At 41.2% G+C, this 13,883-nt stretch overlaps 1 protein-coding gene across 16 annotated transcripts in view; it reads left to right on the top strand.

Moving 5' to 3' along the window:
• The window catches only part of raraa (retinoic acid receptor, alpha a), a 571,472-nt gene that overhangs the window by 487,982 nt on the left and 69,607 nt on the right, over positions 1-13,883 (top strand). For 15 of the 16 annotated variants that reach the window (XM_072561430.1, XM_072561419.1, XM_072561418.1 and 12 more), the window contains one exon: positions 1,622-1,770. The exons of the other annotated variant lie outside the window; for it this stretch is intronic. In XM_072561430.1, the coding sequence (XP_072417531.1) occupies positions 1,622-1,770 (149 nt within the window). The remainder of the gene's footprint in view (positions 1-1,621; positions 1,771-13,883) is intronic. 16 annotated transcript variants of the gene reach the window in all.

Genomic DNA, 13,883 nt, shown 5'->3' with positions numbered 1-13,883 from the left:
AGCAAAATTGCAACTGCAGAGGTCCAAGATTTCATCTTTAATAACAAACAGAGAAAATGTTCCTCTTGTTATTTTACTTCCTGTATCTGTTTGATTGCCCAGCTGTTCAAACCTTTGTACAGCAGGAATTTTTGTTGGATGATCCAGTTGCAGCAGTACTTCCCATCAGTATTTTGTTCCCTGATGCAAACCACAGGATCACAACCCATCTCCGTGAATGCTATCCAAGGTGTGTTTTTTTCTAACATTTTGTCCCCCATTGTCAGCAGGATTTAAAAGAACGTGTAATAATAATTTTCCCTTCCCTCCCATAGTAATTTTGAATGTCTAGATCTTGCTACATGATTCTGCAGCCTGCCATCAGATGTAAAGACTATAATCAAGTTGAGGCAGGGATTTTGAAGTGGTTATGCTGACTGATAACTAGAAAATGACAGACACGCGATATTAATCGGAGCTCTCATTTCAGGCATTTTACAACTTTGTACAACGTTGTGTTTTTACTGTGTGCTTGCTTCCTTCTGTCAGATATTACAATTGAACACTTAATCCCTGGCTTCGAGGCATAAGAATATATTTATGGAAAAGGCTCTGCCCATTTGGTAGATTACTTCGGATGGTTGTGAGAAGTGGTTAAAATTTCAGAAATGGGGAGTAACAAGGTGTCTCTCTATTTCTGAACTCGGATGCAACTCTCCATCCCTCTCAACCACTCCATATCCAAGGAAGATTTAAAATATGGTGGTCTTACATCCTTCAGATCAGGAGATGGGTGCCATGGTTGAGATGGGGTATGAGGAGGACATGATTGGAGATAGAGTGGAAGCTAAAGAAATGCAGAAGAAAACCGTTTGGCATGGTTTGGTGGATAAGGGAAAGGACAGAAATAGGCTTGTGGAACAAAGGCATCAAGGATAGAGGCAAGCAACTGATTGAGTAGGTTGAGAGGTGCTGGAAAATCATGGCAAACTTTAATACAGTTATCTCAAAATATTGTTGATCATAAGCACTTAAATAGAGCAATTAAACTTTAAGTTAAAACTATTGGAAGAAAGCAGAAAATATCTTGTAGAAGACTCTGCTACAGCTAAAATAGAATCTAAACCATCCAATGGCAAGACTTAAAAAATTACAGTATATTGAAAATAAATGCAAGTGTAATCATTTTGTTTTCTGTTACACCAAGCAGGAAAAAATGGAAAATGTGTGCTCAGTATAGTTAGGCTGTAGAAATCATTATAATTTAAGAGTGCACATACAGCACTTCATATTGGGTTTACAAACATATTGTTATCGTTTTCATGTTGGAAATCGAGTGAGGATGGAGAAACAACATTAATCCGCATTCTCCTACCCACTCCCGCTCTTTGAATGCAATTCTCCAAGGGGTAGGATTAACTGGATGGTGTCTGTTCAAGGTCTAATGATCAGCTCCCACTTGCCATCATGCTGTATCGTACTTTTTGTCAAAAAGACACATTTGTCTAAATGTGCCTTCTGTTTGTTTCAAGTTCCTACACTTATTGGAGTTCATGAATTGAGTGCAGTGCAAACTTCAAATGTTGCTGAATTCCTTTTAAGTTTAAACTCAGATTTTTTTTTCTTTTATTTTGTATTTCAGCCATAGAAACACAGAGTACTAGCTCAGAAGAGATTGTGCCCAGCCCACCTTCCCCACCCCCTCCTCCACGTGTATACAAACCCTGCTTCGTCTGCCAAGACAAGTCATCAGGTTACCACTATGGAGTCAGCGCTTGCGAAGGATGCAAGGTACGAGATAAGTCTTGAGGTATTTTCAATTTGCTATGCCAGATTCAGGGGAGTGGTACAATTTGTCATGGTTTATTTTTCTATCCACTGCCAATTTCCACCAGAGCACCTGCCAGAATGGTGCTGACGAATCAATGGGGGCATCCAAGCCTCATGAAAATAAGTGAGCCCCTATCACCACGGGAACAGTTGGAGGTTGACGTTTATACATTAGCAAAGTGCATCAGATGCCAGGAAGAGGTGTGTTTGTCACGTAGTTGTGTTCTAACATCACAGATGTACCAAAATGACTACACGTTAATGTAGGGTGCAGTAATACTTCGAAAAATGACTGCATGTGCTGATATTCCAAAAATACACTTAACCCGAGCAAAAAATGTATTCTCTCATTGGAGCCTTCATTATCCATTAGAAGTTTAAGTGGTGATCTAGTCAAAGTTTTCAAATTAATAACAGGAAAATTCAGGGTAGATAAAGGTAAACTATTTTCACTGGTTGAGGATTTCAGAACTGTGGCAAAGAGTCTGAGACTTAGAGTTAGACCATTCAGGAGAGATGTTAGGAAGCACTTCAGCACACAAAGGGTGGTGGATGCTGGATCAATTGTTAAGTTCAAATCTGAGATAGATAATTCTTTGTTATGCAAAGTATTAAAGAACATGGGCCAAAGATATGTGGAGTTGGGCTACAGATGAGACAAGATCTCATTGAATGGTGGAATAAGCTTGAGGGCTGAATGGCCTACCACCATGCCTATGTTTTTTTATATAATGTAAGGAGTTTCACTCTTGCTTACCAACCTCTTGGACAGTAGATAATCATGAGTCCCCAGATTTTGGTCTTACTTGTAAACCCCACGCGTGGAATTATGGTGTATTGACCCATGTAATTTTTTTGATACTGAATCATAGTCCAGCATTTTTAATGTAAGAAATCTGCTTTCTGCGTGGTACATAGTGTCTCAAGTTGGTTGAGTTTTTTGAAGAAATAACGAAGATGATTCATGAGGGCAGAGCTTTGGATGTGCTCCAGTTGGACTTCACTAAAGCATTTGACAAGGTTCCTCATGATAGACTGGCTAGCAAATTTAGATCGCACGGAGTACAGGGAGAACTCGCCATTGGGATACAGAATTAGGCTCAAAGGCAGAGGGTGGTGGTGGAGGATTGCTTTTCAGACTGAAGGCCTGTGACCAGCAGAGTGCCACAAAGATTGATGCTTGGTCCACTGCTTTTTGTCATTTACGTAAATGATTTGGATATAGACATAGGAGGTATAGTTAGTAAGTTTGCAGATGGCACCAAAATTGGAGGTGCAGTGGACTGAATTTCACTTCAGAGTACAACGGGATCTTAATCAGGTGGGCCAGTGGGCTGAGGAGTGGCAGATGAAGTTTAATTTAGATAAATGTGAGGTGTTGCATTTTGGAAAGGCAACAGGACAGGACTTAGATACTTAATGGTAAGATCCTGATGAGTGTTGCTGAGCAAAAAGACCTTGTACTGCAAGTTCATTGTTCTTGGAAAGTGCAGTTGCAGGGTGATGGGATAGTGAAGTAAGCATTTGGTACACTTGCTTTTATTGGTCAGTGCATTGAGTATAGTAATTGGGAGGTCATGTTCTGTATAGGACATTGGTTAGGCCACTTTTTAAATACTGTGTGTAATTCTGGTCTCCCTACTAAGGGAAGGATGTTGTGAAACTTTATAGTGTTCAGAGAAGATTTGCAAGGATGTTGCCAGAGTTGGAGGCTTTGCTTTAGGGAGAGGCTGAATAGACTGACGCTTTTCCCTGGTGCATTGGAGGATGAGGTTTGTAAAATCATGAGTTGCATGGATAGGGTGAATAGCCAAGGTCTTTTGCTGGGGTGGTGGAGTCCAAAACTTAGAGGGCATAGGATTAGGGTGAGAGGGAAAAGATTTAAAAGGGACCTAAGGGGTATCTTTTTTCACGCAGAGGGTAGTGCATGTATGGAATGAGCTGCCAGAGGAAGTAGAGGAGGCTGGTACATTTACAACATTTAGAAGCCATCTGGATGGTTCCCTTGTTCAAGAAGGGGAGTAGGGATAACCTTAGTAACTATAGGCCGGTGAGCCTTACTTCTGTTGTTGGGCAAAGTCTTAGAGAGAATTGTAAGGGATAGGATTTATGAACATCTGGATAGGAATAATGTGATCAAGGATAGTCAGCATGGTTTGGTGAAGGGCAGGTCGTGCCTCACAAACCTTATTGAATTCTTTGAGAAGGTGACTAAGGAGGTGGACGAGGGTAAAGCAGTAAATGTGGTGTATATGGATTTTAGTAAGGCATTCGATAAGGTTCCCCATGGTAGGCTACTGCAAAAAATACGGAGGTATGGCATTGAGGCTGAGTTGGAGGTTTGTATTAGGAATTGGCTGGCTGGAAGAAGACCGAGGGTAGTAGTTGATGGTAAAGGTTCATCTTGGAGTGCAGTTAGTAGCGGTGTTCCGCAAGGATCTGTTTTGGGACCATTGCTGTTTGTCACTTTTATAAATGACCTGGAGGAGGGGCTAGAAGGTTGGGTGAGCAAGTTTGCGGACGATACGAAAGTCGGTGGAGTTGACAGTGAGGAAGGATGTGGCAGGTTAGAGCGGGATATAGATAAGCTGCAGAGCTGGGCAGAAAGGTGGCAAATGGAGTTCAATGTATGTAAGTGTGAAGTGATTCACTTTGGTAAGAGTAACAAGAAGATGGGGTACTGGGCTAATGGTTGGATACTTGGTAGTGTGGATGAGCAGAGGGATCTTGGTGTCCATGTACACAGATCTCTGAAAGTTGCCACCCAGGTAAATAGTGCGGTGAAGAAGGCATATGGCGTACTGGCTTTTATTGGTAGAGGAATTGAGTTCCGGAGTCCTGAGGTCATGTTGCAGTTGTATAAGACTCTGGTCCGGCCACATCTGGAGTATTGTGTGCAGTTTTGGTCGCCATACTATAGGAAGGATGTGGAGGCACTGGAACGGATGCAGAGGTGGTTTACCAGGATGTTGCCTGGTATGGGAGGAAGATCGGATGAGGAAAGGCTGAGGCACTTGGGGCTGTCTTCATTGGAGAAAAGAAGGTTTAGAGGTGACTTGATAGAGGTGTACAAGATGATTAGGGGTTTCGAAGGGGTGGACCATGAGAACCTTTTTCCACGTATGGAGTCAGCTATTACAAGGGGGCATAGCTTTAAATTAAGGGGTGGTAGGTATAGGACAGATGTTTGGGGTAGATTCTTTACTCGGCGAGTCGTGAGTTCATGAAATGCCCTGCCAGTAGCAGTGGTGGACTCTCCCTCTTTATGGGCATTTAAACGGGCATTGGATAGACATATGGAGGATAGTGGGCTAGTGTAGGTTAGGTGGGCTTGGATCGGCGCAACATCGAGGGCCAAAGGGCCTGTACTGCGCTGTATTTTTCTATGTTCTATGTGTATATAAATAGGAAGGGTTTCAAGGGATATAGGTCAAATGCTGGCAAATGGGACTCGATTTATTTAGGATGCCTGGATGAGCTGGATTGAAGGGTCTGATTCTTTGCTGAGCAACTCAATGACTCTATGTATGATCATTGAATTCTTTCCTTTGGAATCTGGGACTTGATATATTTTATTTCCAGTGAAGAAGAGTTAGACAATGATACTGCCACTGTCTGACAACCCTTCGCGAAAAGGCAATTGTATTCTATACAGACAGCAATCCTAGTAAAGAAAGCAACTTGTGAAAATTAGATGCAGTTTTAGGGTGGAGAGACTTTGATATAGCTATTTGCTGTACCTGTTTCTAAAAGATTACCTTGCCATATGTTCCCACTTCATTCTACATCCATTATAGTTTGTGTCAAAAATATGTTCATATTTTGTATTGAACCAGTATGAATTATTCCCTTAAAAATATGCACATTAGAATGTTTGTTAGTGTATGCTAAATAATAAACTTTCAAGACTACTAATTGTATCCATTGTACATATTGTTATAAGCAACCTCTATGAAGGAAATTGGGTTAAATGATTTCTTCATGGCATGTCGAATTTAAGAATGACGTGTGATATTTTCCCATGGCTGTGCTTTGAATAATGAGCTCCATGGCTAGTATTAATTGGAAATGAGAATATTGTTCGGATCAAACCACACTTATGGAATTGAGCAAATCATACACACTGACTCTCCAGTATATTAATGGAGTAATGCAGTACTGTTGGAGATAACATCCTTAAAACCTTCCTTCAACATATATTTTGTCCGATGGCACTCAGGATTAGATTTGAAGACAACCAGGGTATTATTGTAGTTAACATTCTTTCCTCAACCAAAAATAGACATGCTGATCATTTGGAGAACTAGCTGTACGCAAAATGACTGCCATATTTCACCTACATGGCAACACCAACTACAACTTAAAAAGTTATTAACTGTATGGGAAGTGTGTTATGATTATTGCAAAAAGGCACAATATAATACAAATTCTTTAATTTCTTCTGTGTTGTAATATCTATCAAAAAGCATGTTTGTCTCTCAGGAAGTAAGTTAATGGGTCTTTCAGACCCATTCAACATGAGAAGCTTTTTGCTTCTTTGCCTTTGAGATGAAGAATTAAAGTAACTGTGCCCTTGTCGCATGCAAGGTGAATGATTAAGATAAAAGACATCCCTTCATCTCGAGATGCAGAGAAAAAAGGCACAACCCTTTTATTTGGTGCATAATAGGACTGTGTGGCTGCAGCAACATGTTTTGTTGAATAAAGGAAGAGTAAAATTTGAGATTCTTTTCAATGTCTTAATCTCTTGTCACATTTATTGAGCTGAAAGGGAGACATTCTTTCGGGAGTCTTTCAGCTATTTTGTTTGGCGCAGAACCAACGTCGAGCTGACATTGGTGGATTTAAAAAGAGAGACAGTTTTTGGCAAACACCTCGACAGCAGCGGAGCAAAGATTTCATTTAAACATTAGAATTGAACACATTGATGATGCAGCTTTGAATTTTTTGTTTGGAGCTTTGAATTTATTTGTGGTTTGAGTGGTGCCAAATGATGGTGTTACTTGAAATGAATATAGTGGGAGAAGTGTGACTGAAGAAGGTTTGAGTAATAAGAAAGTTAGCAAGTTACTTGCAGTTTTCCAGCTAACTGGGCAGGACTTTATAGTCTGATTTATCTGAGTTTTTCCTCTGGCACAGATTGCAGAAAGCTCTGACAAAATGATTTTAAGTAAAAGTCATATAGATGAGAACTTGTGTAGATGTACTTGTGTCTCGGGAACAAATTTATGCTTTTAAAAATTAAATGTTTTTGATGCATTAAATTATTCATCTTGTACATTTTCATACAATCAAAATATTAACTGTAAATTTCATCCTGATTACTTAGTGCTCTAATTGATGTCGGAGTTCAGAATTTCTTTTTCCATTTAGGTGTTTTCTAATTAGCCTATTAGAGAGATGTTACTGCACACCACTGGAACAAGTGGAATTTGAACCCAGGTTTGAATTCCTTAATAGTGGAAAGTCCTTGCTTCACTCATCAATGATTAGTTAATGAGCCTGACTTGGCTTCAGCTGGGTTGGATTTAGGGTACTTAATTTGGCCTCAGGTGCTCTGTTTTTGAAAGAGAAAAATCAGCCTGTGTTTGCATTTGGAATCACTATCCACAGAGCTCTAAAGTCCCACAAAAATGCCTTCTTGGCCTCCTTCCTATTTCGCATCTACACTCTATCCATCAGTGGCTTAATCTGAACGTGTATGTATATATTTATATGCTGCTGATTCCCAGCATTTCCTGCCCACCACTCATTGTACCTACGTTGGCTCTGATTGTCAAACTGCTTGTCCAACACCCTGCATTAGGTAAACTGAAAGCTGAAGCTAAATTGTGTGCAACTGCGCCATGTATTTCACGCTGCTGAGCTTAACCTCTAATCCCATGTCCCCTTAGATGAGAAAGAACGTCTGCTGGAATGTCATCTGTTGTCCACCTCTATCTTGATCCATCTGTTGCTCTAATTCATATCCATTCCAGACTCAGCCATTCCAGTGTTCTCCTCATTAATCTCTCATTATTCCCCCCCCAGCCAACAACTTTGAGCTGCTCCAAAATTCTTCTAACTTAGACTAATGATTGAGAAATTCATAGGCTTTCTTGCCAATTTGCTTAACAAATGAAACATTCTCCCCCTGTTCGTTGCTGCAGCATGTAATAGGGTGTGGGAAATCTGTGAATTGGTCGTTGGGACCCCTGGGTTTCTTCAAGAGATCTGTGCTCATTACCATCCCCTATGCCCAAATAACTGTTGGAGCCAGTGACTATCCTTAAATTGTGCAAAATTGTGTTTGCTTCCACAGTTTATGCCCGTTATATAACCTGAATCCAATGATATCAAATATCTGTGGAACACTAAGTAATGTCTCATTATTAAAAAATGGTACCTTGTGTTGAATACAAATATTTATTTGAACCAAAGTTTGCTTTGTCAAAATGGCCCTTTAAAAAGGCATGTGATATAAACAAAAATATTTTAGGTCACAATATAATTTCTTGGCTCGCAAACTTCTAGAATCTTTGCAGAAGACTAATTGACTCTGTGCCCAGTATGGCACGAAGTGGAAGTTGTACTCAATTGTCATAGTATGTGGTTGTGGAAAACGTAAAGGGGTGCTGGACTTTAATGAATGTAGCACTGACAGCCAGGTTTCTAGTACTAAGACTGACTCTGCTGTAACAAGGGGCACATCAGATCTCAAGCGATTGATTGTGACAAGGGACTCGCTAGTCACAGGCACTGACAGATGGTACTGTGGCCGACAGCGAGACATCAGAGTGATCTGCTGTCTCCCAAGTGCCAAGATCAAGGATATCTCGGAGAGGGTGCAGAATATTCTCAAAGGGGAGAGCGATCACCAGGAAGTTGTTGTACACGTTGGTACCAATGACATAGGAAGAGAAAAGGATGAAATTCTGAGGACAGAATTTAGGAAATTAGGAGGTTAAAACATACTTTCTCAAGGTTAGTAATATCTGGATTACTCCTGGTGCCATGAGCTGGTGAGGTTAGGAATAAGAGGATAGAGATGACGAATGTGTGGGCTGAGGAGCTGGTGCAGGGGAGAAGGATTCACATTTTTGGATCATTGGAATCTCTTCTGAGGTAGAAGCGACCTGTACAAGAAGGATAGATTGGGCCTGAATTGGAAGGGGATTAACACTCAATACCAGCAAAACCAAGGAGTTTGTTATTGACTTTTGACAGGGTGTTATTCATGCCTCCCCCCTACACATTAACAGCACAGAGGTGGAATGAGTGGAAAATGTCAAGCTCCTGGGAGTGGTCATCAACAACAAGCTTTCCTGGACTCTTCATGTGGACGCACTGGTTACAAAGGCCCAACAACGTCTCTTCTTCCTCAGGCAGCTGAGGAAATTTGGCATGATGGTGAATACCCTTGCCAACTTTTATAGGTGCACCATTGAGAGCATTCTGTCTGGATGTATCAATACCTGGTATGGCAACTGTACCATTCAAGATTGGAGACAGTTACAGAGAATGGTGAACTTGGTCTGGATAATCAAAAAGGCCAACCTCCCGTCTATAGAATCCATCTCCCAGGCCCGCTGTCAAGGAAAGGCTGCCAACGTTCTGAAAGATCCATCCCACCCTGGCAATGTTTTTCTACAACCTCTACCATCGGGGAGAAGGTACAGAAGCCTGAACACACGCACCAGCCGGTTTCACAATAGTTTCTACCCTACTGTTGTTAGAATACTGACTCACAAACTCTTAACATTTGCTTGTACCTGTGTTTTTGTTTTGCAGCTGTTTACCTAATATTTAGTTATCTATGTTACTTAACTCTGTGATCTGCCTGTATTGCTCGCAAGACAAAGCTTTTCACTGTGCCTTGGTACACATGACAATAAATTCAATTCCGTTCAATACCCTGGTGGGGATGGGGGCACCAAAGACACAGAGAAAAGCAATAAGTCTGAGGCTGGTACAGTTGAAATGAGGAGCAAGTCCAATAGTCAAGGCAGGCAAGGGCCTGACAGAAAACAAGGTAAGATTGGAAAATTGAACTGCATTTATTTCAATGCAAGAGGCCTAACCAGTGAGGCAGATGAACTCAGGGCATGAGGCGGGGTTGTGCAGCAAGAGAGATGGGGTACTGGTGTTTTTAGTTAGGGGTAACATTTTGGCTGTTCTTCAGGAGGATAATGTTCAGAGGACATCCATGTGAAGTTACTTGGGTGGAACTGAGAAATTAGAAAGGAACCATCACCTTATTGAGAGCTGTAGGGCCCCCAATAGGGTGGCACGGTGGTTAGCACTGCTGCTGAACAGCACCAGAGATCCGGGTTCAATTACCGCCTCAGGCAACTGTCTGTGTGGAGTTTGCACATTCTCCCCATGTCTGCATGGGTTTCTTCCGGGTGCTCCAGTTTCCTCCAAAAAATGTGCAGGTTAGGTGAATTGGCCATGCTAAATTGCCCATAGTGTTAGGTGATGTCACAAGGAATTAAGGGCTATGGTGAGAATGCGGGTAAGTGGAGTTGAAATGCCCATCAGCCATGATTGAATAGCGGAGTGGACTCAATGGGCTGAATGGCCTTACTTCCACTCCAATGTCTTATGGTCTTATGAAGGGGTAAATGTAGGGGAATGGGTCTGGGTGGGTTGCTCTTTGGAGGGTCGGTGTGGACTTGTTGGACGAAGGGCCTGTTTCCACACTGTAAGTAATCTAATCTAATGTAATCAATTGTCAGCGGGAAATTGAGGAGTAAATTGGTAAGGAATCTCTGATATCTGCAAGAATTATAGGGTTGTAATAGTAGGGGATTTTAACTTTCCAAACATAGACTGTGACTGCATACTGTTAAGGGCTTGGATGGAGAGGGATTTGTTAACTGTGTACAAAAAGATTTTCTTATTCAGTATTTGGATGTACCTACAGGAAAAGGTGTAAAACCTGACGTTCTTTTGTCAAAAAGCGTAGTGCTGGAAAAGCACAGCCAGTCAGGCAGCATCCGAGGAGCAGGAGAGTGGACGTTTCAAACATAAGCCGCTCCAAACGTCCACTCTCCTGCTCCTCGGATGCTGCCTGACTGGCTGTGCTTTTCCAGTACCACACATTTTGACTCTGATCTCCAGCATCTACAGTCCTCACTTTCTCATAGTTGACCTTTTCTCCAAAATAAAGCAAGGCAGGTGACTGCAGTGTCAGTGAGGGAACAGTGATTATAAATCTGTTAGCTTTAAAATAGTTATGGTAAAGAATAGACCTGATCTACAAGTTAAAATTCTACACTGGAGTAAGGCCAATTTTGATGGTATTAGACAAGAACTTTCAAGTGTTGATTGGGAGAGGCTATTTGCAGGTAAAGGGGTGGTTGGAAAATGGGAGGCCTTCAAAGGTGAGGTAATGAGAGTCCAGAGACAGTATGTTCCAGAGTCCAGAGACAGTATATTAGTTGGAAGGGCAACCTTGGTGGGTGTAAGCAGTGCTGAATGACCAGAGAAATTGAGGTTCTGATGAAGAGTAAGAAGGAGGCATATGTCAGGAATAAACAGCTGGAATTGAGTGAATTTCTGGAGGAATATAAGGGCAGAAATGAGACATGAGATAGTTTTGGCAAGTAAGGTTGAGGCAAATCCAAAAAGTAACTAGGCAGAGAATAGGACCCCTTTAAAGATAAACAACCCCCTCTACGTGTGGAACTGCAGGAGATGAATGAGGTACTAAATGAGTATTTTGTGCCAATATTTACTGTGGAGAAGGATATGGAGGCTCAAGGATTTGGAAACATATATAGTGATATCTTGAAAAGTGTCCATATTACAGAGGAGGAAGTGCTGGACATCTTAAAATGCATAAAGATGGATGAATCCGTGGGTTCTGATCAAGTGTATTCTAGAACTTTGTGGGCAGCTAGGGAAGTAATTGTGGTGTCCCTTGCTGAGATATTTGTATAATTGATTGCCACAGGTTAGGTGCTTGAAAATAGGAGAGTGGCTAATGTGATGCCATTATGTAGTAAGGCAAAGCCAGGGAACTATAGACCAGTAAACCTGACACCAGTATTGGGTAAATTGCTGGAAGGGATTCTGAGGGACAGGGTTTACAAGTATTTGGAAAGGCACAGTCTGACTAGGGATAGTCAACATGGCTTTATGAGTAGTAAATCTTGTCTTACGAACTTGATCGAGGTTTTTGAAGTGACAAAGAATATTCATGAAGGCAAAGTGGTGGAAGTTGTCTATATGGACTTCAGCAGGGTGTTTAACAAGATTCCGCATGGTAGACTGGTAAGCAAGGTGAGATCAAATGGAATCCAGGGAAGGCTAGCCATTTGAATACAAAATTGGTTTGAAGGAAGGAGACGTAAGGTGCTGGTGAAAGGTTGTTTTTCAGACTGGACGCCTGTGACCAGTGTATGTTGCAATGATTGGTGCTGGATCCACTGCTTTTTGTCATTCATGTAAATGAATTGGATCTGAGTATAGGTTAGTAGGTTTTGCAGATGACACCAAAATTGGTAGTGTAGTGGCAGATGGAGTTTAATTTAGATAAATATGAAGTGTTGCGTTTTGGTGGGGCAAATCAGGGCAGGACTGATATAACTAAGGGTAAAGTCCTTTGGAGTGTTGCCGAACAAAGAGACCTTGGGGTCCAAGTTCATAATTCCTTGAAAGTGGAGTCAGGGTAATGAAGAAGACATTTGGTATCCTTGCCTTTATGGGTCAGTGCATTGAACATAGGAATTAGGAAAACATGTTGCAGCTGTACAGGACATTGGTTAGACCACTTTTGGAATATTGTGTTCAGTTCTGGTCTCCCTACTATAGGAAAGATGTCGTGAAACTTTAAATGATTCAGAGAAGATTTACAAGGATGTTGCAAGGGTTGAAGGGTTTGAGCTATAGGAAGAGGCTGAGTAGACTGGTGCTATTTTCCCTGGAGCGTCAGAGACTGAGGGGTCACCTTCTTGAGGTTTATAAAATAATGAGAGGCATGGATAGGATGAATAGTCATGGTCTTTTTCACAGAGTGGGGGAAATCCAAAACTAGAGGGCATAGGTTTAAGGTGAGAGGAGAAAGATATAAAAGGGACCTAAGGGGCCCACACACACAGGGTGGTGCATGTATGGACTAAGCTGCCAGAGGAAGGTTGGTACAGTTACAGCATTTGAAAGGCATCTGAATGGGTACATGAATAGGAACGATTTAGAGGGATATGTGCCAAATGCTGGCAAATGGGACTAGATTAATTTAGGATATGTGTTTGGCGTAAATTAATTGGACAAACAGATTGTCTCCATGCTATACGACTTTGACTGCTATTAACACAAACATTGCAAATTTGTGGCATGTTTAGCCACCTCTACCAGCATGATCACCCAGGTACTCAGTCACATGAGGCACATTAGCTATATGATGTACTGGTATTATCAATGTATTTAAAACATCTTCCTCAGTATATGTCCATTCAGCATTCTACATATTAGTTGCCTCTCATACAAGGTATCGTTTCCACAGATAGAAAAATCATGCAACATGTAATCTCAAATCCAAGTAACTTTTAGGCTACCTGATCAAAAGACCGGCACGTGTGTGGATATCTGTGATTATCACCCCATGCATGGTCAGAATATATAAAGTAGTGACCAGGTTGCAAAGTGCATGTTTCTTATTCAATGTAACACAACCAGTTGCAAAATAAAGCTATTAACTATTCTTCGAAATCTTACCTCACTTCCACTGGTTTGATTTTTGATTGATATATTTAAAGGTTGTACCCATGTTACTTCTGTTTCTTTAGGGTTCCTTCACACTTCTTTTCATGCTCTTTGTCAGAAGAAAGACATACATGTAGCCTGCAATAAAGGACCGGACATCCATTGTGGCTCTTCTTAAGAGCCCTTAAAAGGGTTAATCTGCAACATATGCATTTAATTCTTTTCCAGTTTCTTTCTGCCACCGCGATTCGTGTTGTTGGTTAAATATCCATTTAAATGACCAATGATCACTTAAAGAAATCTCCTAGTATGGCAAAATTTCTCATATATTCAGCATTGCAATTTAGTGAAATTTTATTAGTAAATATTCAAACAAATTTAAGCGA

This window comes from Chiloscyllium punctatum, chromosome 42 (assembly GCF_047496795.1).
Source record: "Chiloscyllium punctatum isolate Juve2018m chromosome 42, sChiPun1.3, whole genome shotgun sequence".
In the NCBI taxonomy this organism is placed as follows: Eukaryota; Metazoa; Chordata; class Chondrichthyes; order Orectolobiformes; family Hemiscylliidae; genus Chiloscyllium; species Chiloscyllium punctatum.
Note: the sequence above shows the minus strand (reverse complement) of the source record. Positions and strands in the feature narration are given on the sequence as shown.